This window comes from Heterocephalus glaber, unplaced genomic scaffold (genome assembly GCF_053883595.1).
Source record: "Heterocephalus glaber isolate CG9 unplaced genomic scaffold, H.glaber_assembly_v1.0 deba00001457, whole genome shotgun sequence".
Classification (NCBI taxonomy): domain Eukaryota; kingdom Metazoa; phylum Chordata; class Mammalia; order Rodentia; family Bathyergidae; genus Heterocephalus; species Heterocephalus glaber.
The window spans coordinates 34,951,445-34,978,768 of record NW_028258305.1 but is presented as its reverse complement, the minus strand read 5'-3'; the positions used below and the strand labels follow the sequence as shown (position 1 = coordinate 34,978,768).

Sequence of the window (27,324 nt, the reverse complement as noted above, 5' to 3'; positions counted from 1 at the left end):
ATAGCACAAAAAATAACAGCAAGAATCAACAAATAGGAGTACATCATATTAAAAAGTTTCTGCATAGCAAGGGAAACAACTAACAGAGTAAAGAGCCTACAGAATGGGAGAAAATTTTTACCAACTGCTTTTCTGACAGAAGATTAGTATGTAGAATATATAAGGAAATTTTTTAAAACACCAAAATAATCAAATAGCCTAATCCATAAGTGGGCAAATGAATTGAACAAGTACAAATAGTCCATACGTAAATGAAAAAGTTTAACATCTTTAGCCTTTAGAGAGATGCAAATCAAAATTACATGGAGATTCCGTCTCACCCTAGTCAGAATGGCTATCGTCAAGAATACAAAAAAATTAAAAAAATAAATAAATTTTAAAAAAGAATACAAAAAATTATAAATGCTGGTGAAACTTTGGGGGTAAAGGAGGGCTTCTACACTGCTGGTAGGAATCTAAATCAGTACAGCCATGGAAATCATTATGGAAGTACCTCAGCAAACTAAAAACAGAGCTACTATTCGATCCAGCTGTGCCTCTCCTTGTTACATACCCAAGGCAGTTAAAGTCAGCATACTGCAGGGACACTCACATACCACTGTGTACTGTGGCACAGTTCACAGTAGCCAAGACATGGGACCAGTCTAGCTGCCTATTAGCAGATGAATGGATCGAGAAAATGTAGTGTATGTAGACACAATGGAGTATTGTATTCAGGCACAAAGAAGAATGAAATTCTGTTGTTTGCAGGAGAATAGATGGATCTAAAGACCAAGAAACCAGACTCAGGAAGAAAAGTGACACATGTTCTCGCTGATATGTGGAATCTAAAAAAGATGACAAGAAAGCAGAAGGGAGACTATTATTAGACAAGAGGAAGGGAGTAAGAGGGACAAGGAAGGGGAGATAATGAGCACATTATATGCATTGAAACCCTCCCAAAAAAGCAAAATGAGGGGGGAGACCAGGGCAAGGAAGATGGAGGGTGAAAATGATCAAAATATGTTATGTGACTGTATGAAGCTTCCAAAATGAAACCCATTATTAATTTGTATAATCAGTAAAAAAGACTGGAAAAATATTTGGAGAAAAATCAGATCCAGTTCCTGGGTTGAAGGGTATGAGGATGCAGGATTCTGCATTTCTAGTGAGTACCAAGGACCAAGCTGCTGCTAGTCCTGTTCACGAGCCAGGATCTAGAGGCATCTCATAGCATCTGACTTTTTGTTTAAAAGTACATTAATGCCGGTAGCTATTAATTTCTTAGAGGAAGCAAAGAATGTATGAATTTTTTTTTTGGTACCAGAGATTGAACTCGGGACCTTGTGCTTTTGAGGCAGGCAGTGAAGAATGTATGAATTTTAAAACAGGTTTGCTCATAATTTCTGTCCTTGAACCTTTTAAGTACACAGTTCTGTTTAAATACACTGAGAACTGCATTGTCTGTTAATATAACCCCAAGACCAATTTGAGTCCAACACTGAAACCCCCCCAGCCCCCAGTTTTCCTAGCTGTGCTGCACTGTTTTGGGGAACAATTTGTTACTGATGGAAACAGTGCTGGAGGAATTTGAGGCATAAATCGCACTACTTGTCATCAGCTTTGAGCATTAAAGTGCAGTGTAAAGCTAAGCTCTGGCTCCGGAGCAGGCTTTCACACTTTGGGTCCAGTAGGTCATGGGCATTAATTCTTGCTAAAGCAGCAACCCTGTCCGAGACTGGCTGGGGGAGGAGGTGGGGTCTCCCTGAATGGTGCTTTCTGAAGTTAAATGGCATCCTGCAGGTAAGTGCCATGTGCAGGGGAAATGAGTGGAGGGTGATGGATTGTGTCAGGGTGACTTTACGCAAGGAGAATTGCATAATTGTACATGTCCACGGGCACTCAGGATCTCATTTCAGTCCTCAGCTAAAGTCACAGTGGCCAAATGGCAGGCCACATTAGGAGAACGTTTCCGGTTTGTGGTGGCACTGCAGATGTGACAGCAGACAAGCTTGATCCAGGGTCATGGACTGACCACCTCCCCCTTCTAGAACTCTAGATGCCTCCTGTCCCTTCATCCTGCTCTGACGATGTCCTGTGATCCTGCCCACTCCAAAAATGTTTTAGTGGCTGAATGGCTTTAGGAGAACCCTCAGATTTGATTCCTTTATTGTAATGTCATACAAATCTCTGAAAGACAAAGCCGTTAGGAAAAGCAACTCAAGAAAAATAAATCCTTGTGATATGGACATAGACAGCTAGGGGAGGAAGTTACTGTTTGATACTGCTGGGAATTCTTAGTGCCGTGCTAGAAGGGAGTTAGAGTTATAACAGTTTTGAGATTGTTGGTGGATACGGAGTTTATTGGAATATGAATTTCCTGTAGCTGGGTTTTTCTGGGCCTCAGCTACAATAAAAATGAATATATACATGCCAGGTGCTGTTCAGAATGTCTCCGATCTATTACAATGTTTACTTCTCCAAGCTGCCTTATGTGTGCAGTTACCTCCTTTTTCCACAAGATGACCTGAGGCACAGAAAAATTCAGTTACCTGCCACAGGCACATCCCGTTAAAGGGCAGACTCAGATTCAGGCATCCTGGCTCTGCATCTGTGCTGTAACCACTTCATTGTTAACTGAGATCTCTTTCTCCACAGGGTTTCAAAGCACATCTTAAATAAATGGTATGCCTTAGAATATAAAGGTAATAAAGTAGACATTTAAGCTGAAATTCTTAAATTTTCTCCTGTTGTGCATTAAGAGAAAAACTACAATTTTAGAGCTTATAATGTACAGCTAAATTAGTCAGTATACCATCAAATCTGTATTGTCAGACACATTGGAGAGTGTAATATTTGATTATTGAATTGAAGTGTTAGCAGTTCTTAGTAAATGAAACTGTTGGTGACACTAGTTAATTTTAAATGAATTTTAATGTTTTTATTGGTATTCTTAAAAGAATAAATTACAGGGTTCCGTTACGTGGGGAAATAAACTTTTGACCTGTAAATGAAAGAAAATTCAAAACATTTGACCAATGGAATCAAAAATATCCAGGGATCCTAGTGTCTGGCTATATTAAAATAATTATAATAGACCTAGAGTCTTGATTTAAAGCTTTGAGGTTTAGAAAATTTAGCAGGACACTATTGCGTTGGGAGAGTGCCACCTATTGGTGGTATGATGTACTACAAAATAGGTGTCAACCCCAGAAGCACTCTCAGTAAATGAGTTCAGATGCAGAAAGCTGAGTGGGTTTTTTTAAATTGTCCCGAAGGAAATAGCAGTGGCACCAAAGAAACTGGAAAGTCTCAAATTTTAATAAAGTACTAACATTCATCAAAATATAGAGCTATGAATCCCTTGTTATAACAACAGTTTGAAGATACAGATGTACAAATAAATCTGATTCAAAAAGTCTCGTTCTGAGAACTCATTCTATATATACTTGAGTTCCATGAAGAAAAATTTTACAGCATCACAGAGAAAATTAGGATTCTTTCAAGAATTGGTTGATAAGTCATGGTACATGTATACTGTGGAAAATACTGTACCTACCATAGAATCATGTTTAAGCCACGTTTTAAAAAACAAAACAACATTTAATAAACTTACCACTGGTGTAAAAAATGAAGGGGAGAACATGTCTAGCTAAGTTGAGGGCTTTTAATAACTCTACCTTTTTTACTATGATTATTTTTACAATGTACACATTTATCCTCTTCAAATTAAATACTGTTTATAAGAACTAACCAGAAGCTACAAGTGCTAGAATGTATAGAAAAAGAAAGGTCAGCAGCCCTAGGAAAGAGTCAGTCAACACGACCCCCTCTCCCACCCTCACTCCTGGAATGTACGTCTCTATGCATCTTGTTTTCCTCCTGGAAAGTAGGAGAAAGGTCCAACTAGAATTTAAACTCTGAGGCCTGGTGTTATGTGTGGTTTGGTGTAGTTTGTCCATCACTGCCCCTCATGTAAGTGTCGACTAAATGACTAATAAAAGAACAAACAGATTTTAATGTCTGCTAAAGGTACAATAGTATAAAGACATTTGGAATATGCACTTAGCATCTACTAAAGGAAGCATGTCTGTATTACCTACTTTCTGGTTTAGATGACTTTCATTCCCCTACAGTACAGTCTGTTTGTAAGAGTTATTCATACTCCTCTTAATAACTAAAAAGAATGATTATTACTACATATAAGTCACCCACGTCTTACAGTTTATAAGAGATAGTTAAAAATCTAAATTATAATTTATTTTAAATTATTTACATATTCCTTCCTTGGCTTCATTATTTACTGAATATCTACATACTGGGCAAAGGCTTTTGGAACACACAGTTTTTATTTAGAATGTAAAATATCAGAATTAGGATATCACATTCCTAAATATTATGTCACTTAACTGTACATGATAAGCTGATTTTATCCACCATGTTATGACTAAATTTTGAATACATCCTAACAGCTAGTCTAGCCCAGTTTTTTCATATAGTTTTGCAAAACTAAAAGAATTTGGAATCTGCTTTAAAACAATTGCACTAGTGATTTCTTCCAAATCTATGCATGACTCTTATGTATTCCCAAAGATCTCACTGTAAGAAGGTGCATAATAGCCTTGGATGTATGAAGGAAGACGGGGATTTTTTTTTTTTTGGTACCAGGAATCAAAGTCAGTATCTTGCGCTTTCAAGGCAGGCGGCAACAGCACTGAGCTAAATCCCTGGCCCAAGACAGGGATTTTGAGATTTTGACTCATGAACAAACCTTGAAAAAATATTGTAACTGGGCAGAAGTTGCAAAAGACCTCTCAGTAATCATGGTTTAAAGCCTCTTCCAAGAAGTGTGTTTCCAAAAAATGTTAATAACAACTCTGCAACATCCTACATGTGAGACGCAGCAAACGGTCACCTCACTGCCTTCAGTGTAGACATCCAGAGATCTTGCTCTGTCCTTTCCTTGGACCAGTTATCAATCTCCTGTATCCAAAACAGGCGTCTTGGTGAGGCTATGACAGTTAATACTGCCTTAATGAGAGCATTTATCATTTTGATCATACATCCGGAGCATTATGACTCAAGACAAAGTAGCTATGACCCAGTTGTAATGGAAAATTAAAATTAAACTAGAAAAGGCCTCGTAAGTGGAGTGGTTACCACATCTGCAGACTGTGTTCACTTTGGGCCTGTTCTAAACAGGCAAGTGGTCCAGTCCTTTGGGACTGATTTTTGGTATCCATAGAAATAGACTGAAACTGGATACTATATGGCCATATAGAATGGCCAGTAAATAGTCTGGGTGGCTCCCTTGTTATTCGGGGCTGCACACAAAGAGTGCAGATAGGAGGGTGTTCAGGATGTGGGGTGGCCCAGAGTAACACTGGAGACAGATCGAATGCTTCAGTGCGTCCTGCAGGCCCCTCCACTACCAGAGGAACTTATGATATCAGGGGAGGCTTTGCACAGAAGGGATTATTTAATGTTGCGCTTTGAATGAGTGCTTGATGGATTCAGTTGGTAAATGTTAAAACCTAGATTTTTTTGTCATCCTAAATCTATTGACTTTTCTTTTTTGGTACCAGGGATCGAACTCGGGACCTTGAGCTTATGAGGCAGGCGGTGGAACCACTGAGCTAAATTCCCAGCCCCCTATTAACTTTTTAAAAAATAAATTGATCTTTATTTTTTGATTGTTTATATTTAAAGGAAGAGATTAAGTTAATCCTATATATATAATTTACTCCCATAAAGATCTTCGCTTATAAACATTACTTTAGTGTTTATTTGTATAAACATTTGATTTTCTCTTACGCACTTTATGCGACTGCAAGGGTAGCCCACAACCCTAATAAGCATCCTGTTACACATTTCAGCAGCTCTTATAATCTAATAAGTCAAACTTTAATATAATCAGTCAGTGCTCTAAAAACTTTAAATACTGTTTACTTTCCATAATCAAATTTTACTAATTTTGGGGCCGGGATTTAGCTCAGTGGTTCTGCCGCCTGCCTTGCAAGTGCAAGAACCCGAGTTCAATCCCTGGTACCAAAACAAAACAAAACAAATTTTACTAGTTTTCATTCATCTCAAGATCCTAATTCTAAAATCAATTACATTTCAAATCGCAATCACAGTGCTTGTCTATCTACTTTTCAATTATATGATCCCCTTAAATATGATAGACATCACAATAAGAAAAAAACCTCTCTAAAACTTTTAAAAGTGTTACTATTCTAACTTAATTGTCTATATTTCTGTAGCAGAATGGCCATCGTAGGCCAGCTGAGGTTACTGATTCCATCAGTTACTAAAGTATTCCAGCCAGGACTGTGTGCCCACAGTGCGGGGCGGGGCGGGGAGTCTCCCTGCCAAATAGGGGGTGGAAAAGCACATTCTTCTGTCCTTGCTATCAGGGCACCCCAAGTAGTTCTCATCATTATCTTCTAGTGCATTGGCTCTAAGAGTACTAACAGGACAGAAAAAACTAAATAATAAAACCTTTCTCCAACTCCCATGCCCTCCCTCCAGAGTCAGGCCCCCTTTCCGAAAGGGAAACAAGTGAGCCTCTCTGCAAGCTCAGGGCTCCCAACAGGACAGGGCTCTTGTAGCCCTCCAGGGGTTTGTTACTGAACCCTGAAAGAGATACTTATCTTGGAAAGGCGCTTAGGTCACAGGAAGAAAGGCAGGGAAGCCAGGTACCAAAGTGGGGACAGTAGATAAGATAAAAAATACTAGAAATGAACCCAAAATGTGCTGGGGCTTTTTTAGCCTTAAACTGTGTTTTGGCAGGTGCATTAGAGGAAGAGAAAGCATGGACAAGGGAGTCACTTTCTGGTTAGGAGCATATCGAAGTCATTGAGAAAAAGCACATTAGGAGAAATGTAAACACGGTTTGCCTCAGAGTAAGGATAGTCTAAAGAAACAAAGCCCGACGGGGAATGCACTCCTGGTTTCCCGCCATATTGCTGAGGATGAAACTGTGGGGAGGTTTCCTGGAGCAGGCAGTGGCCCCCAACTGCTTGCCCATCAGTGACCCTGTGGGACTCTGGCTAGGAAAGTCCTGGTGGGGTTGCTGGACTGCGAGCTGGGCATAAACTGTTAGAAGCTGGTTGAAGCCATTGTCCCAGTGTCATCACCAACAGTCATAGGACAATGTGAGAGGAGTTTGATTAACAGGTTGCCCATTGGTGACATGAGCACTTCTGAAATGTTAACTTACACACTTGGACTTAGGAGTGTCCATTCCATTCATGTCTATTTTCCTAAACACTACGCTGCATGGGAGTGCTAGGAAAGCATTTGCCCACTCTCTGTTAAGGTAACATTCTGAATAGAACATAAATTTAATTAGGATTACAGTCTCACTGATGTCACATTAGGATCTAATTTAGAATCTAAAAGGGAATTAAGATATGCATGTAAGATATGATCACAAAAATAACACATTTTTAATTACCTAGCAATCTAATTTACCTCAAAAGTTAACAGCGTTTGCAGTTTAAACTTTCTCCTTTGATATGAGAGTTGGTGAATAGGCACTCAATTTTCTACAAATGTCCTAAATGATTTCATCTTTGGTGGATTTTACTTTCATATGTTTTAAATAAAATTTGCTGGTTGTCTTTTCTCTTTGGTAACAGGCCTAGTTGATGTGTGCTCTAAGAAGAGTGAATTATGACGAGAGTGAGCAGGGAAAACTGTCCCTGGACACAGTTGTTTCAAGTCCTGTTCTGTTTTGAGGTTTTGAATTCCAGTGTTGTGTGTGTTTGTCCCTCTTTTTATTAGCCCTTTCTAGGATAGCTGTGGTTAGAATGAAGCTGTGGCCTCCCTGCTTGTGACCAGAGCAGGCTGCCTCGCAGAGAAAGGTGAGGAAGTTTATCGACTCTCCCTTCATGCAGCAAACACCATGTGCCCCTTAGGATTGGGAGAAAAGCACCTTGGAAGTACTCAGAAAGCCACCAAGTTCTTGAGTTTGTATGAATTTGCAGGCTGCAGAGACTAGGAAGGTAATTGTTTTGCTAAGCATCAGGAGCCAGTTCCTTCAGAAGGAAGCGAATTGTGGAAAGATTAGCTCATTGGGAGGGTTCCTGAGGCATTGGAGCCTTTTTATGCTTCAGGTCCTCAGGGACAGGCAGAGCAGTTGTGAACAGTTGTGCTATTGCACATGGCTCAACCCTAGAAGATGCCCTTCACAGGGTACTCTGTGAGCCCCTCCCGAGGACAGCCAGAAAAATCACTGCAGAAATAGGAGCTGCTGGTGCTGTATATGATTGTGAACAGAGCCAGAGAGAAGAGGAGAATCATCTCAAATTAAGGTAAACAGCAACATATGAAGAAATCATAAAATCAAGGCAGAGATCTTAACATAGTACCAGTTTTTTGTTTAGCAGGGATTTTTCCTGTAGTTGAATAAGCTCCATGTTGTGGATAATAATGCTGACTCTACTTAGTGTATTTTGATATTACCTTACTTAGAACTTGCTCTGCAAATAATGGTAGTGAATGCAGCTAGATCCTTGTTGTTTCAGAACCTTGAGATCTATACTTCTGCATATTGGAACAAATAGTAGAAGAGTTTTCTCTATCCTAAAACTTTTTAAAACAAGCTATATCAACATGTACTTTACATCTTAATTCTTGTTTCATCCACTTTCCCTTCACCCCTCCCTCCTCCATCTCATTAAAGATGTATTATGTTCATGTACCAATTCCTCACCAGGAATGTAAACATTATGAACTACAAACACATACTAATAAAAAAGGAAACAATTTAAATCCAAAAATATATATACTTCACAATATAACTTTATCGATACAGATTTTTAAAGAAAACTTTGAGGATTCAACTTGATTTGATTTTTGGAATACAATTACATTTCTCTAAACCTCCGTCTTTGGTGGGAGGATGCAGGATGGGAAGGTTAGCCTGTCCATGCCTACAGTGATAAATGTCCTTGGTGATGGCCCACATCCAGGTGGGCAGCACCTGGAGGGAACAGTGGCACCTAGTGGTGAGTACCTCACACTGCAGCCGCAAGTTACAAGAACAAATTACTGTACCTTCTGTTCCTGTGTCTTTTCCAGCCCAATAGTAAAATGTTTTCAGTTTAGAATCATAGGATTCAAAAGCTTAGAAGGAGCTTGAAGTCTTGTTTCCTCATCTTATAGTTAAAAATAGAAGTTAGATGAATTCCAGATTTAATGTATGCAACTTGCATTTTCCTTATATTTTTTATCTCGACTTTCTTTTTAGTTGAAGTAAAATTAATACAGCATTCTAAGGTGAACAATGCAGGACCACTTAACATATTCACAATGTGTTAGAATCTCCACTTAATTCTTAGGCTCATTCTTGGTTTTTTTGGTACCGGAGATCGAACTCAGGACCTTGCGCTTGCAAGGCAGGCGCGGTGCCACTGAGCCAAATCCCCGGCTCTCATTCTTGTTTTTTAAGTAATTCTTAGTTGGTTAATGACGAAAAATGAAATATAGATAGTCCTTATGGATAACACTCACTTTCCCCAATTTTCTGCTTCTCAGCTTGTCACTTTAAAGTGGTATCCAAGAGCAGGAAAAGGAAAATGAAATGCTTTACCTGCCCTCTTTTACCTCTTTGTTGTCCAGTTTTATCTCCTAGTAGATATTAGAGGTAACCATATTCCAAATTTTCTTTGAGACTTCCTTAAACGTAAGACTTAATGATGTATTTCCAAAGTCCTAGATACTTAGAAAACCCTTCATGCTCATCTCAGTACGAAATTCCTGAAATATTAGTCATTATTTTAAAGCTTTCCTTGTGCCATAATTTAATACCATTGCAAGAATATGAATTTGGGGCTGAAGATGTGCAAAGGGGGGAGCAGGAGAGGCGTGCCCCGTCTTGTTTGTACCTGACAGATGTCGCTCGTCGAGGCCTGGCTAACTAAGCAGCTACCTGGTGGGAAACCCTGGGCATAACTGAACTTGAAGGGCAATGTGAGGTGCAAGTCGGGGGTGGGAATCTTGAGAGGTGTATGGCCACAGGTTTCCAGAGCAGCAACGTTTACTGGAGCCCCACAGCATATGAGCTCTCCCAAGGCTTTAGACTTCATTACTTCCCCATCCTTGACAAGTACAATTTAATTGAACACTAAGCAATCTGATCTCTTTCACCTAATAAATCGAGCAAATTCAATAAACATAAATCCTGCTAATGATACAGCTGACCCTTGTGCAGCTGAGCTCATCAGCTTTCGTGGTTTTGACTCTCCTTGGGATTTTAGGCACAAATGCGTATTGCTGATCGAGGTGCTTACCTGTCGCTGAGGCTCTGGGGAGTGCAGTTAATAATTCTCCGAGGGGGTTAGAAGGGCAGCTGTGGAGAGAGTGAACATGGTTTGGCAGATAGGCCACTTTAGGTTCAAATCCCCCACCTGACTTGGTTAAGTTACACTATAAACCTTAGCGTTCTTATGGGAAACAAAAAAGGAACTGATTACAAGGATTTCTTGGGTTTTTCTGAGATTTAAATGAAAGTGTAAAGAAAAGTACATAGGGTCTGGCATACAGCGTAATGACTAAGGACAGCCTGGAAGATGGGGGAAACTTCACTTTGGAAGTGAGTGCCAGAGAAAGAAGAGAAAATTCAGAGCTGGTCACGCCCATAAGCTGGCCCAGGTGCCTCTTGTTAGTATCGTTGTGTCCTTCCTCTCTCCCAACCTTCACCCGGCTCATACTGTTCTCAGCCTCTGGTTGAATGAATGAATGAATCAACTTGTCAGTCATTGAATGAAACAATGCATGAGTCACTTTTAATACAGCTAAAGCAAAGAGAACCATAATCCTGTTCAAGAGATGGAGGATCTAAAGCTCAGAGAAATGTGTCCTGACCAACGAACTAGGAAGTAGAAAATCAGAGTAGAACCCAAGTTTTTTGATTCCAGATCCTTTCTCTTTGTAGAGTATACATTTTCTGTTACTGCTGCACACATTTTAATTTCAAGGAAGCAGGGTCTCTGCCTCTTCTGCAGGGACTGTGACTAAGACTATTCTCTGAAGAAAGAGTATCGTGGGTAACATGCCGATGTCCAGTTCCGCACAGTCATGCCAGTGGCAGCCAAGGCTCTTTGTCACCTTCTTTGCCCAGTACTGGATGGATGGACTATTCTGTAAATGCTAAACATTTTTTTTAATGTCAAAGCTTTTGCTAAGTACGTTTAAGTGCCTCTGATGACACTTGTTCAGCCCTGGGTGCCCTACTCCATTTTCTGTATCATTCCTCCATGTCCTACTTGCTGTTTTCTGAGCACTGCCATCCATAATCCACGTTTAAACCTGTGGGGAAAAGATCTGGTGGAGAATGTGAAATATGACCCATCTATCTTAATTCATAAAAATTGGTCCTTGTTTCTCCTATCTATGCAGTTCAGACTTCAGAGAATAGAATTTTTTATCCCTGATGTATGGAGGATGACACGGAACCTCTGCTTCATTTCTAAGAGCAGCTGAATTTAATCTGCCTCAGACAGAACTAAACTTCGCCTCCTGGTTTTCTCACATGCCAGAGTGGCACTGTGACATGTGACTGTCCAGACTGGCCCTGCAGATGTGTTTGTCATCAGACATGGAGAGTTCCTGCCAGGGTATTATAATGTGCTTCCCATTGCTGCTGATAGTGGGGGGCCCCAGACCTACTGGCTCCAGGGGGTAATTTAAAAAATGTTTTTCAATTTATAGTGAAAATCAAAGCAGCACCATCTGTCGTATGGATCTATCATGTCAGGGAAATTAGTGTGATGAGTGGCCTGGATCTTGTTTAGATCACTTAGAGATGGTGTCCCACCCCATCCCATGATTCCTTTTCATAGCTGTGATTGAAAACTGAGCATTTGTCTTTGGGGACATGAGGAACTGGGCGGGGGAGGGGGGGCGCCGGATACTTTGAGGTGTCAGGGTTTTCATTTCCTATCATTTCACATTTGTGTTTGGCTAGATCCCAAAGGGACACATTATATGGGTGCTCAGAAACAGTCTTGCCTTGGGAAGCACACCTCCTAGGACAAGCATCACCGGTCCTCTGCACTGACCCCCAGACAGCGGGGTGATTGGTGATGTGTGTAAATAAAGGGTGTGCTGGAGAAGGGAAGAGACTCAGAGGACAGAAAATGTGCATTCGTGTTCACATGGTGAGCTGGAGGAAGCCCCAAGAGTTGCTTGTGGGTCCTCGTGGGAAGCTGTAGAAATAGTTCAGGGATCTGCCATTGGGCTTTGAAGCTAGAGCCAGCCACAGCTGACTGCTGTCCCCCAAGCTAGACTCCTGCGTTGACCCTAGGAGTAACCAAGGCCAAACACCTCCAAGCTAGAGTGGGTTCTGTTTGTGGCCTGGGACCTTCAGAGATCCCACACTTGCCAGAAATCTGTTTGTTCCAAGATCCTAAGGAGGACACTTGTCCAAGACTCAGAGTAGTTTGTGCTACTCCTTTTCCTCCCCTGAAAGGTACACAAACCTACCTTTTCAATTTACCGTATACTTCTTTTTCTATTGATAACTTTCCTATAGTTTGAACATTAACATTGCTACCAGTCACTTATTCTAATACTATCTTTGAAAATCTGTCTCTAAATGTTCAGTAGGGACAGTGATTTCACTTGCAGGAAAACAGTATAAGCTCCTTTTCCTTGGTGCTTTGAAATTTATAAACAATTCCACAACATTCTCATTTTTCATATGTCAGTGACCCAGAGGTAGACAATTATTACCCTTGTCTGACAGATGTGGAAACTGAGGTTTGCCCAAAATTGCTAAGCTGGAAAGTAGTTCACTTAGGATGCAAACCCTGCTTCTGTCTCCAAAGCCCACATTCTTTCCATTACCCTGTGCTCACTTCACCCTCGACCTTGGCCAAGAATCAGGGAAGATGTGTACGGGAGGAGAGGCAGCATGGATGGATTAGGACGGACCCATCCATACTCCCAGAAAAGTCATTCAGACTGCATGCACTACTGCTGACGGATGCAGCCTGTCTTCCCGTATAAGAAGTACATGCAGAAATGATGTTTTCAGAGCTGACCAGAACTTGGCATGTTAATGCATTAGAGAAAGGAATACAGCTACAGAGGACAGTAAGTTCTAAATCTCAAGAGTAAGAACATCTGGCTGGGAAAGAAGGATGTGCCTAATCCCAAAGGTACCACCTCCCACATTTCTCCCTGCTGCCCCTCACCATTCTGGGTCAAGCCTTGAGCCTTCTTTTGGAACCACTTGGTAGTTCCCAGACACAACTTAGTTTCCTTTCTCTGTGCCTTTGTGCTTTAAAATTAACCCCCAAAGTCTTTTCCTGTAACATAATTCCTGTCCATCTACATAGCTGTACTTCAAATGCAGCCCTTACAGGAAGCTGTTTTGGGACAATGCACAGGAATGGATGTCTTTCCTCCTCCTCCTCCTCCTCCTCCTCCTCACGCCAGGTCCCCCCTTGGCGTTGCTGCATGCTGAGCACCATGACCACCTCGCATCATCTGATGGAGGCGGCATGGGGTAGGAGGCGAGGCACAGGATTGAGGCCAGGCCCTTTTATGTCACTGGACATTCCTGAGCTGCCCAAGAGGACACCCTGTCATCCTTGGTTTTAGTTTTACAAATTAACTGCATGAATTCATTTTTTATGTCCATTCTCAATTACACTGTGGCTTGGCTATAAACTATTGAACAAGTCTCCTCTTCTGATGTACAACAAATGTATATAAAAAGTCATGAGAAATGACCTCAGCTCTTAAAAACTTGTAAACATTGGAGTGATTTTACTCTAGAATGGAAATTCTTAATTCTTTTCAGAATTCAACCAGAACTGATGACCATTTGTGCTTTCTCTGTTTGAAGTTATACTTTTTTCTGTCAAAGATCTTTCTTCCAGGTGCTGGTTATTCTTTAGTGAAAGTCGTATTTCTCGTGGAATGGCTTCATCAGAGTGCTAGGGAACCCTAGGGTCTGGATGTTGTTGCTGGAATGCTTCGCCCCAAAGAAAATTTCAGGAAGGGGCAGCCAGAATCTTAACCTGTGCAGTGGCCCAAGGTCTTTTCTGGCTTCCCGCTTCCTTAGTGAGTTTCTCAGAAGGGTGTGTGTGCCTGGGATTGCACACCCACAGCCCCTTTGACACCTCCCCCTCGCCCTCAGATAGAAGGAAACCTCAGTTCACACTGTTGCCTAGTGTTCTCAGGCAAGCGTGACCGTTGTCTGTGTGCCCTGAGATTGGCCATCTAATCCTGGGGTTTGCTGCCCTGCCTGCCGCTCCCGGGAGATCTGTCAACCTTGAGGAAACCCCAGAATTTTCACACCTGGACAGTGTACTTGCCGTCACCTGTGCGCTCAGCACATGGTGCTACCCTTTCCACAGCTGTCTAGATTTTGGGAATAACTGCTGTGTTGGCTGGGTCCCCTGCGGAGGACTAGAGCAAGCTGAGGAGTCCGACAGCTGTGGGCTGAGCCAGCTGCAAGTGGGAATGTGGCCTGAGTAAGTGGTCATTTCAAGTGACTCTGGCTGGGCCACAAAGCAGGCAGTGACAGGAATCCCAGAGCAGCTGACCTGTTGCAGGAGAGACAGAATGTTCCAGGTAAGCGCCCCTGGGCTTCATTCCCTGCTCTAGGTCCAGTGCTGCTGCACACCAGCTGGGTTTTCACCTCTCCGTGCTTTGCTGTGTGAGATGCAGGTGACAACAGAGCCTCTTCACAGCGTGTCAGACGCTTCGAGTCCACCCGACACAGAGCAGGCAGTGTGCAGCGTAAGCTGTTGTTACTGCTCCCACTGCCACTGCACTTACCCTCCTTAGGACCATTTCTGTTTCGCTCCTCTTAAGGGCCGCAGAGTGACACAGCGCTCTAGCAGACTTGGGATAGGGGCTGCTCAGTCCAAGTAGGGGACCAGCAGCCTGGCTTGCTGGCGAGTCCTTGCTGAACACCAGAGATACAGTTTTTCTGTTTCCAGTGAGTGAAAAAATAGCTGTTAGTGAGGATGACTACTTTATACCTTAGAAATGTTTTTTTTTTTGTTTTGTTTTGTTTTTGGTACCGGGGATTGAACTCTGGTCCTTGCACTTGCGCAGCAGGCGGCGAAACCACTGAGCTAAATCCCCAGCCCAGAAATGTTTTTTTGATAAGATCCAAGGGGTTTGTATAAAGCCATTCTTCCAGCGGGCCTGAAGCACCCTCAGATTTTCTTTTTCATTACTTTCCTTACTCTCTTGGGATGTGTTCTACCAGTTGTTCTGGAGCTGTTTTTGCTGCAGCCTTCCTTGTGCGTGGAGGTACACAGTTCCCACAGAAGTGTCTCCAGGCCTGCCTCGTTGCACAGTGTGCAGGTGGAGGTGGGCACTGGCCCCCAGCTGCTCTGGGCCATGAGTGGGCGAGCCTGGTGCCAGCCAGCACCAGTGGGTCTCATGCTGCTGCCTGTCCTTCCTTCTCAGATGACTACGCCCAGCTGTGTAACATCCCTGTGACAGGGCGCCGGCGGCCATATGGACGCGATGCCCTGGTTGACTTCAGTGAGCAGTACTCTCCAGAATCAGACCCCTACTTCATCCAGGACCGTAAGCAACATCCTTCAGTTACTTTGAAACTAAACTGGTTAAAAGTCACTCAGTGGCTCTCAAACTGGGATCGTGGGAGCTTGTTCACGATGCAGACTTTCGTGGGCCCTGGCCCAAACCTGCTGATTAGGACGTCGGGGTGGGGGGGCCCTGCAGCTGGAGTTACAAGCCCCCAGGTGGACCTTCCGCATGCCCAGGGCTGAGCACTGCCACATCACATAATTAGTCCTGCTGGTGGGGACACTGTTTACCTCCTTAAGGGAACAAAATGATCTTGTCGCTGCGGTTGCCACAGCAAAACTCTCCACACACGAAGCAGTGGTCTACTTCAGGGGCCAAGGCTTCCTGGGGAGCCTGGGTCTACTGCAGCATTGTTTCATACAAGGAAATGACAAATGTTAACCATACGAAGTCGGTCTTTACTAGTAGTTTAGAGTAGGAGGTCAAAAAAGCTGTCCGTGAGAACTGAATTTTTAGAATCTACTTGTGAAGGGATTTATTAAGTAAGAAACAATGTGTGCCAGCTTTTCCTAGAGTTGTGAACAGAGCTTTCCTTCAGGAGGTGGCAGTGTGTATGTGCAAATACTGTAGTGTCCCCTCTAGAAAAGAAATGCCCTGCCCTGTACAGCCAGCGTGCCCTGCCCGAGGGTGCGCGCGCACACACACACACACATACACACGCACACGCACACACGAGCTTTCACATATAGCATGATGCCTTCAAGTCTGAAGAATGAGGGGCTCAGATGAACTATTAGTAGATGATAGGTTGCCTTACTTCAGGAGCAGGAGGGGAGGTGCTGATTCGGGAGCCCGTCCTCCTCCTGCGCCTGTCACCACATTCTTAGGAAGTCCCTGTGGCCCACACCTTTAGAGATGCTGCTGGATTACAAATGCAAGGAAGCTTTTCTTCTTTTGGGCCCTGTCACCCAGCCAACCTGACTGGTACCAGGAACTCTGTAGTTACATCTGAAGCTCTTTCTCCTCTGTGTCAAAAAAGCTTTTTCTTCGTCCCTGTTTTCTCTTTTCTTTCTCCCCTCTTTGGGTTTTTTAAGTGTAGCAGAGAAATCTCCTCTACCTTCTCTTAGGAAGTTCTTAGGAAGGTCTCTAGCTGGATCTAAGAACCCAGTTAATACAAGTGCTTATGAACAAGAGAAAATATAAATGTTCTATTGAATTACATGTACCTGGGGTCTTCACAAGAGAGAAGTCCAAAGGAATTTTTACACTTTTTACACAAAAAATAATGAATTTGTGAAGGAATGGCAGGAAAAATGGATATCTGCGCTAAGATAGTTAAGCTCTAGGGATGCCATTAAGAGATATCTGTGAGGGAACGTCAGAGCTAGTACAAGATAATGGTTACTGCAGAAGTTGTTTGTTCAGGGTCACTACATCCCCATTGACCAGTCGCTGGTGATCAAGGCTGTTTTCTAGCCTTGGTATGTGAAGGACACTCCCTCCCCAAGGAGTCTTTATGGCTTGCTGAGTGTGGAGAAAGACAGGCTTAGTGACCCATTCTGAGGTTACAGTTCCTCAAGTAACCTCAGCTTGAAAGCATCTATATACCCATTTGGCACATTTTCAGATGGCGCATCTTTAACTCCTTTAAAGGATATTTCATCCAAGCACCCAGCAGAGTTAAGAGTGCTATAGAATGTGTGTGAGCACAGCGTTCTGTTAATCCAGATCAGCACACACCTGGAACCCTCTACCTGGGACAAGGACATTGTCAAATGTCCAGAAGGCCCCTCCAACCTTTCCCAAGACTAACCACATCCTGACTTCTAACACCATAGATTAGCAACAGCACAGCACCATTCCATGGAAAGGGCCTCAATGTGCTCCAAGCGCTAAAACTGTGCACTTAGACACATTTGTCACTCTGTGTGTTGCAGGTCAGTAAACATTTGCTTTAACAAAGGAAGAAATACCCACTTTGCCGCCTAAGTCCAGAAATACCAAGTCTAGTCTATATTCAATGAGTGGTGTCTGCTGTCCTCTATCATATTACAGTACAGATTACAGGAGTTTTAAAGTTGAAATTTTCTGTTTTATGTTCCTTCATGTTAATGCTAACATTGCTCTAAAACTTTTCAAAAGTTTATTACAAGTGTTAAGAAATAAACATGTTGGTGTCACATAAGCTCCTATTTAGCAGCACTGGAAGTTGGCATGCAGCTCTCAGACCTCCAGCTGTGACTCCCTAATGACCTTTAAACATGGCACCAGTTACAGGGAAGTCTCTGCCCCAACCAGCGAGCTCGCTGTCTAGCAGCAGGGCTCTCAGGGCTTGCTGCAGAAGAATCTTACTGCACAGACAGTAACAGAGGGGACGCTGTGTGAGGTTTCTTTCCACCTTTGTGGTTCACATCTCTGTCACCTTCTGTTTGAGCAGTGTTTCTAAAAGTGGAATTTGTTGCAGCAGAAACTGCCATATTCTTCTCTAAAAGGCCAGAGTGTAACCATTGTTGGCTTTGCATGGCCATAGTCTGCCTACCTGTTTCTGAATCCCGAAGCATTTTAGTGAATCTCCTTGATGTATCCAAGAGTTTCAAGTTTAATTTCATGTTTTAATTTCTGAATAAAAAATAATTTTACTAGCTACTATGTCAAAATGATTTTGCCACAATCCATAGACTTTGAAGATATTTTCAGAACTTATTTTCTGAAATGAGTATTTTTAAACTTGACTTTGACTATCTTCTGTCCTTGTCTTGATAGCCTATAATATTTCTTTCCCCTTTAAAATTCTGAAAAGAGCCCATCATGGATGTACTGAATTTTTAAAATCACCAAGTTAGGGCTTATGGTCTTGCATAGCAGTGATATTTTGCTGCCCCCTGTAGTTCCAGTAGAGAATTGCTGCAAAGGCCAGATGAGCAGGAAATTCGGGCCCCATGTTTAGTTTCCTTTGAAGCTAATTTGAGGTGCAAGCGCTTGGGGAGGGAGAGGAGAGGCCCTGTAACGGTGTGTTTGGATCATTAGGAATTTGTATTTATAACTTTCCTCTTTAGAAAGAAGACTAAACACTTTTGACGCCTGGTTAAATTGTTTTTCTAATACTAGCACTCTAGATGTCTTTAAACGGATTCAGAACTAGATTTTAAACTATAAAGAGAATCAAGTAAAAATTCATTTCATTTTTTTAAAAAAGCCTTTTGGTTTTCTAAACACAAGTCTGATGTATTTTCTCATTTATCAGGATGCTTTGGATCTTTTTTTACTGCCTTTATCCTTTGATCCCTGTGTAAGGCTCATTCTAAAGCCAGAACAAACAGACTTCACAGAGCAAGGCCAGCCTGGCTTTTTTCTGGTCTTGCAAGTTCCAATTGAAAAAAGCACCTCTCAGCCTCTCCTGGGTCTTAGCAAATTCCTATGAACTCTGATCACGAATTCCATTGGTTCTACCCTGAAAGATTTTCTAACATTAACCTTACTGAGAACTCAGGAAATGTGGAATTTTGAATAACACTTCTCCTAATTAAGAGCAAAACCAAAAACCAGCCAGGCCTGGTGGCACATGCCTGTAATCCTAGCACTTGGGAGGCTGAAGCAGGAGGATCACCATGAGTTTAAGCCCAGCATGAACTACATAGCAAGAGCTTGTCTCAAAACTAAACCAAAAACCATACTTGCATTTTCATTTTATGTGTGATTTTAATATAAAACATCAGAATTCAAAATATGGGGATAATCTTTGAACACATACAACAGATACAATATCTTAAGTATTTTTATGCTTAATATTGTATATAGATATATTCCATTTTAAATTCTCATGTTTTCAGTTATCTGAAATATATGTGAGGGCTGGGGATTTAGCTCAGTGGTTCCACCGCCTGCCCTGCAAACGCAAGGACCCGAGTTCAATCCCCGGTACCAAAAAAAAAAAAAAAATGCCCATGAAATATATGTGAAATGAACCATAACCTTAGTAGTCAAACCAAATAGGAGTCTGAAGGTTTCTAATTTGGCTCCTACCTTTTCCTTCCCAGGGTTTTTAAATAGCTTTGAGGAGTTACAAGCAGAGGAGTGCGGCATCCTCAATGGCTGTGAGAACGGCCGGTGTGTGAGGGTTCAGGAAGGTTATACCTGTGACTGCTTTGATGGGTACCACCTGGACACGGCCAGGATGACCTGTGTGGGTAAGAATGAGGGTCTTGTGGGACATTGCTTTCCCAAGATCCCCTGAGGCCACATTCCAATCAGGGAATCTGAGGGGTGTCCATTTGGAAAGATGAGCGAAATGATGGATATATATATATATTTGTGTGTGTGTATGTTAAGTACAGTTGTACTTCATGCTACTGGACTGTCCACTTAAAATAGTTAAGATGGTTGATTTTGTGCTGTTTATTTTCACAATTAAAAATGAAAGTTGGCCCCTTGTTTTAAAAAACCCATAGTGTTAGATAAATATGCAGGAAAGGCCAGAATGTCCCGGGTAATTACTTTAGCTTTTACATGTAGTTTTTTTACTATGCAGCAAATGATTTCTCTGAATACTTGACACAAACATGAAGGAGTATAGACATCTGAAAAATAACACAGTTCCATAGTAATCATTTTGGATAAAACTCCTCTTAAAACTACCTTTCATGTTGCCCTCCCCTCCTGAGGTGAACAGGATACGTACATTTCACCTGCGCTGTGTGACTCTTGTTTTTCAGGTCCTCTTTGCCTCTAGGCTGAAAGATACTTGATTTTTAAAACAATATTTCTGCTATGTTTCCTCTCCCTCCTGTAGTGGGCCATTTGCCCTCCTCTGATTTGGGAATCTTAATCTGTGGTGGGTTTGGAACACAGGTAGTTGAGCCCGTGCAGGTGTTTCCAGCCTGTCAGAGCCTAAGTGTATCTCGTGTGGAAAGAAATCTAAGCATGAAACTGAAGGCCCGAGAGCAGCTGCTCATTTCCCCTTCACAAATCTAGCATTTTGTCTGTGACTTGGGAAAGAATCGAGGAGTAATATAGTTCCTTCACCTTTGAGGCTTGACACTACAGTTGTCAAGGTGGCAAAACATTGATGTAGTGTTAGAGAACAAGGAAAGAAATTCTAGAACCTCCCCGATAATGCACCTTAAGCTCCAAGGAGTCATCTTTATATTGCATGTGATTGAAAGAAGTGATGGTGGCAGAGACTACACAGTGGATGGGGTTCTGGGGATGGTGGCCAGGCTGGCTGCCTACCTGAGTGTAGGTTGTGTTTCTCACGGAGTGATATTTAAGACTGCTCACCTGCATGGGTTGCCTTATTGCAGATGTAAATGAATGCGATGAGCTGAACAACCGGATGTCGCTCTGCAAGAATGCCAAGTGCATTAACACCGAAGGTTCCTACAAATGTTTGTGTCTGCCAGGCTACGTACCTTCTGACAAGCCCAACTATTGCACTCCGCTGAATACTGCCTTGAATTTAGAAAAAGACGGCGACCTGGAGTAAGAGTCTGCATAACCTAAGCCCGTATACTCTACACTGTGTAAAGGAAAAGGGAGAAATCTGTAATACTTGAGACATCGCACCTAACCCAGAATGTTGCAGATGTGGGAACAGCCTGGAGTTGCCTATCCTCCAAAGACAATGAGAGGATTTAGTGGAGTCTGACTGGTGAGACAGGCCAAATGGACATTTCCCTGAAAAACCAGTATATATAGTCTGTTCATATGTAAAATTCAGTGGAAAAGAGGCAGAACAGTGCTGTTATTTTAAACAAAAGGCTGTATTATTATGTTGGTTTTTTTTTTACTATTGCTTAAATTTGGCATTTTAAATAGTGGTGGAAATGTTTTATATGATTTTCATTTTTTGTTTTTGGTTGCGCAGTTCCTTGGGTACTGCTTTTCCTTTTTCTTCAGATTGTTTTTAAAATAAGTGCAAAAGTCTTTGATTAAATATTGTTAAGTTGTATTATAAGTTTTGCGACACAGGGTTATGCTATTCCTGGTCTGGAGCATTTTTAAAATTAGAATTGTCTGTCCTGTGGAGCAGGCAGTGATTTTGTTTCAAAACTTGTGTACACATTTGGAGAAAAAACTTTATAATCTCCATGTATTGTCTGATTTTCATGTCCATTCTTAGCCAAGCTGCTAGCAGATGTCAGTTGGATCTTTTTCCTTCATTGAAATGGAAGAATTTATGAGCTTATACTAGTCTTGTAATATGTAAAGTAAGCCCAGCAAATTTAAAAAACACCCCCGAATATTTACTATTGTATGTTAAAGCACAATAAATCACCATTTTTGTAGAAAAACGTTCTTACCTGAGTGATTTTCAGTGAGTTCATGCATACAAGTTGTATCCTCCACCGCTCCTCTGCCCCCTTTTTAACCTTGGTCCTCTATTAAGGTAGACTAGTCTTTGATGAGGTAATCATTAGTTTGATGTCATAGGCTCAACTGTTTCCCTAAAATTCATAGTTTGAAGTTCTAATGCCTAGTACTTCAGAATACGACTGTTCAGAGACAGAATCTTTAAAGAGGAAATTGAGGTTACGTGAAGTCAGAGGGGTGGGCATAGTCTAACGCGGCTGGTACCCTTATATGAAAAGATGGGAGACACACAGGGGAAAGACCGTGTGAAAACACAAGGAGAAGATGGCCTTTTACAAACAAAGGAGAAGGGCCTAGGGGTTAAAGAAATGAAGACGAAGAAACCAACTCTGCAAAAACCCTGACCTTGAACTTTTAGCTTCCAAAATTACAAGAAAATAAAGTTGTACTGTTTAAATCACCCAATCTGTGGCACTTTGTTATGGCAACTCTGAGCAAATGAATACAGATGGGTATCACAGGAACAGTGAACAGTAGCTTTCAGGTTTCCAATCCCTGCCTACTTACTTCACTTCCACAGTGAGGCAGTTGTTTCATAACTTACACTGAAATTCAGAATCCTCTTTTATTAATAAGAGCATCTGAGTTTTAAAAAACAAACTATATACAGTATAGGCATACCCAACAGAAAAATATTCCCGTTTAACATTTTCCTGGAAGACAGGCCTCTTGAAGCAAAGGGAAATAAGGTTTCAGATAAGATTGCAAATCAGCTGGCCTTAAAATAGGGAGATTATCCTGGGTTATCTGGGTGCATCCAATGTAACCACAAGGGTCCTTACAAGGAAGAAGACTCAGGAGTCTAAGAGGAAAATCAGAGAGAGAGAGATGTGAATATGGAAGAAGTCAGATGCAATGGAAAAAGTTTCGGTGGCCATTGCTAGCTTTAAAGATGGAGGAACCAGGGAGGGGGCCTGAGCGAAGGAAAGTGGACAGCCACTGGAAGCTGGAAGAGGCAAGGAAACAGCTCCCCCTAGAGTCTTCAGAAGGAATGCACCTTGACACCTTGATTGCCATCCCGTGATACTTAAGTCAACTTCTAAAACTATACAACTGTAAGATACGTGTGCATTGCTTGAAGCTACTAATTTATGGCAATACAGAGCTAATACAATATCAAACCTTCATGGAAGCTAGCTTACATTTTTCAACTGATGGCAATATCTGAGAACATTATGACCACTTTCTGTCCCAAGCAGAGATGCTTTGAATATCTTACATTCTAACATGACGGTTTTATGGCATTTCAGTTACATTTTCATGAAACTAGGAGATTTAGGTTGAAGTCTATTAAATTCTGTTGGCATTCTCATATAGAATGTTTAAGCAGGAAATTCTTATCTATGTAATGAAAACAACAGTGTTAACTGACTTTTTAAAATATTGCACAAATTTTTTTAACAGCCGCAGAAAAATTTGTGTGTACAATATATAGGATTCTTTTAGCTCCTTTCAGTTTAGTGCTATAACTGATAAAATCTCCAAACTGTATTAAAGCAAGATAATAAAGCCGTTTACCTTGAAGCAAAAGTTACAACAATTTTTTAATGTACAGTTGTCCTTACGCAAGGTTTGAGATCTGTGGCAGTGGTCACAATTTATTAGCCAGGAAGAGAGAGACAGTAAGGTGCATTCCAGTCATTTCACTAGGCGTGTATTTTCTGGCTGCTTCTAAGCACCTCAGGCCCAAGTAAGAGCCAGGTCTCCTCTGTCCACCCATGGGACTGTCTCTGTACCTTAAAATGCTATCAACAATACTTCGTTCTTTCATAAAATCAAACCATGTTCCAAAAATAAACCACATCTGACTAGCAAACTTAAACCTCTGTCGTTCAGAATTATACTCTTGAAATCTGCCATATTAAAATGATCACTAAGTACAAATCCAGAAAGTTAAACCCTTAAATATATCACAGCTTTTTGTACTTCATGATTCATACATCTCTAAGAAAATATTCAACTTCATCATTCATATTTCTCTAAAAAATGTTTGACATAATGTCAAAATTCAGCTTTGTATGTGAAACTACTAAAGAGACTATTTTTGACTCTAATATGTGTTTTGATTCTGGTAATTCTTAGTGCCAAAATTGCATATTGTCAGGAATTTTGATATGAATAAGACATGAGGCTCATGAACACTTTGAATGAATAGTACAAGAAGTTAACATGTAAATCATTGGTACATGCACTACCGTGTAGAGACACAGTGCCCAAGAACAGAATATGTCATTGTAAACCCATACCTTTGAGATCCAAGATAGCAGAATTCAACACTCACCTCCTCCTTCTGGAAAAAGAACCAAAGTAACAAAGATATGCGTAGCTGCATTTTGAGGAGAGCAACCATGGAAGAACACTAGAAATCAGAAGGATGAACAGATAGACAGAGACACTGACTGACTCTGAATTCAACTTGTCTCAGCAGACAAGTTGAACCCCACTGGGTGTCCCATACTATAGGAGACAGGTGTCACAACATGAAGGGTAATGGAGGGCACTTCTCTCATGATGGAGGTAAGGGTCCTTGCACTCTGAGCCAAAGGTCATGGCAGCTATAGGTGGACTCACACCAGTACCAGATCTGAAGGCAGGCACTCACGTGGTTTCTGCTGCCCCTTCCCACTGTGCCAGCTACTCACAGGACAGGAAGATAACACCATGGATCCTTCAATTGCCCCATCCCCAAGGGTATGCTGAGGTAGCCTTGGCCAACTCTGTCAATCCATCCATCATCTTGACCCCAGACACACAAGTGGGAGTAGGATTCTGGGTAAAGACACTCCAGCTTCAGCCATTGTTTTGCTCATATATTTAACCAAAAAGAGCCCAGAAGGACTTTGACCTCAATTTTGCTCCTGGGTATGCACTGCCACAGGCAGAGAGGGACATGGTAGTTCCTACTGCCACTCCACCTATGCAATTCTCAGCACTACCTCACCCTTACAACCTATCTGGCAGGGCACTGCTATCAGCACTGGGGGTGAGTGCCATAGAAAAGATGGTGCAGTTTTGCCATGGCTTCTCCTTGTGCAGCCTCTGGGCCACATCACCAACTGGTCATGGTGAAGTGCTGCAGGCTCCCACCACTGCTGTGGCTGCCAGTTCCAGAAGCCCTTCCTAATAGCAGAGCTAGCATCAACAGTTCCTGAGGGAATGCTTCCATGATCCAATACAGACCACCACCCAATTGTAGGAGCAGTCACACAGTGAGTGCCCCATATATACTGCAATCAGGATCACACCTTCCTGAACTGCTAGAATGTCCATAATCTTTCATGGCCCACAGAGACAATGAGTCTCCAACTGTGCTATGGTATGCACTGTACTCAGTCATTAACCACATCTAGAGAAGCTATAGGAAGAATATGATTCTCAGATGAAAATAAACCCAACATTGCCTTACAAAGCACAAACTCAAGACATTTTCAGGTGAAAGCCTCTTACTAAGAAGGCCAATCATGGGGCTGGAGATTTATCTCAGTGGCACTGTGCCTGCTTCACAAGTACAAGGTCCTAAGTTTGATCTCTGGTATCAAAAAAAAAAAAAAGGCCAATCACAAAAGTGATGGAAGTACTTGATCCACCACCTGTGTAAATCTCAATATAGGACCATAAGAAATATCAAAAAACAAGGCAATACAATGTATTCAGAAGAAGGAAATGGTCAAAGGAAACTCCAGTTTGATGACTTTGCTTCTATTTGTGTAACTCTTACATGCAGTACTGTATGTATAATAGAATATAAAACTACAGTACTAAAAAACCTACAGTATTGTACTGTACAGTATTATAAGCAAAAATTACAGGATTATATGAACAAAGTACTGTACAAAAAATAAACATCGATGCTCTATAAACAAGATGTTCAGAACTGATAAAAATGGATAAGTTCAAACAGTCATTATACAGATATTCCTCATTTAATTACCTATTTGTTTAAAGGCTGTTCTACACAACAATGGAATATACATCTTTTTGACTGCACTTGATACTTTCTCCAAAATAGACCACATTATAGTTAATAAAGCATGCCTAAGTAAATGTAGAAGAATTGAAATTTTACCATGCGTATTATCAGGTCATATTGCAATGAAACTAGAATCCAATAGCAAAAGAAACCACAGAAACTGTGCAAACAAAAATTAAACACACTCTTGAATAATCAATGGGTCACAGAGGAAATTAAGGAAGAAATAAGACAATTCCTAGAACTAAATGGTAATGCCAATACAATATGCCAGAACTTATGCGACACAATGAAAGCAGTCCTGTGAGGAAACTTTATAGTGGAAAATGCCCACATCAGAAAAATAGGACAAGCCCAAATAAACTACCAATGTATCTCAAGGTCTTAGAAAAACAGAAACAATTCAAACATAAAGCTTGTACAAGGACAGAAATTATAAAGATCAGAGTAAAAATTAGTGAAATAGAAGCTAAAAAACCAATACAAAGAATAAATGAATCAAAGATCTGGTTCTTTGATTGAATAAAATAGACAAACCCTTAGCCAATCTTACCAAAAAAAGAAGAAACACAAATTAATGCATTAGACATGAAAAAGGTGAGATCACAAAGACACTGTCAAAATCCAGAAAATTATTAACAACAATGTCATAAACATATAGGCTAAATATTTGGAGAATATTTGGAGAAATAGAGATTCCTATATACATATGAATTACCAAAACTGAACCAAGAAGACTTAAAAATCTTGAACAACCCAGTAACAGGCAATGAGCTTGAAGTAGTAATAATTTTTTTTAAAAAAACTATCAACTAAGAAAAGATCAGGACCTGATGGATCCAAAGCCAAATTCTACAGGAACTCCAGGGAAGAGTTAACTCTAATATTCTTCAAACTTTTTAATGAAATTGAGAGGGAAGGGGTACTTCAAAATCATTCTCAGAAGTTAACATCATCCTCATCCCAAAACCTGACAAATATCCAACCAAAAAAAGAGAGCTATAGTCTCTACTGAACATAAATGCAAAAATCCTTAAGATACTAGCAAACCAAATGTGACAAAAAAGACTATATACCAGGACCAAATAGGCTTTGTCCTAGGAATGCAAGGATGGTCCAATATTCACAAATCAATATATGTAATTCGTCACATAAACAGAAGGAAAAACAAATCACATGATCATCTCAATAGATGCAGTTAAACCCTTGACAAAAATCCAACGTCCATTCATGATAAAGAAAAATCTGAAGAAAATAGGGATAGAAACATAAAAGTTTTTTATGATCAAACCACTGCCAACATATCAGATGGGGAAAAGTTGAAAGCCTTTGTCTAAAATCAGGAACAAGACAAAGGTTTCCATTATACCACTACTGTTCAATATAGTCTTCAAAACATTGGCCAGAGCAATCAGGTAAGAGAAAGAAATCAAAAGGATACATAAAGGAAAGGATGAAGTCAAATTATTATCTATACTTGA

General features: G+C 41.2%; 1 protein-coding gene and 1 long non-coding RNA gene across 15 annotated transcripts in view; one reads left to right on the top strand and one right to left on the bottom strand.

Moving 5' to 3' along the window:
* The window catches only part of Ltbp1 (latent transforming growth factor beta binding protein 1), a 435,679-nt gene extending 413,885 nt beyond the window's left edge, over nt 1-21,794 (top strand). For all 14 annotated transcript variants that reach the window (XM_087216162.1, XM_087216160.1, XM_087216159.1 and 11 more), the window contains 3 exons: nt 15,421-15,543; nt 19,542-19,691; nt 20,805-21,794. In XM_087216162.1, coding sequence (XP_087072288.1) covers nt 15,421-15,543; nt 19,542-19,691; nt 20,805-20,986 — 455 coding nt within the window. In that variant the 3' untranslated portion in view covers nt 20,987-21,794. The remainder of the gene's footprint in view (nt 1-15,420; nt 15,544-19,541; nt 19,692-20,804) is intronic.
* The window catches only part of LOC110347942 (uncharacterized), a 98,673-nt gene that overhangs the window by 2,145 nt on the left and 69,204 nt on the right, over nt 1-27,324 (bottom strand). Inside the window, exon 4 of the long non-coding RNA XR_002392871.2 lies at nt 10,278-10,336. This is a non-coding gene — a long non-coding RNA (uncharacterized LOC110347942). The remainder of the gene's footprint in view (nt 1-10,277; nt 10,337-27,324) is intronic.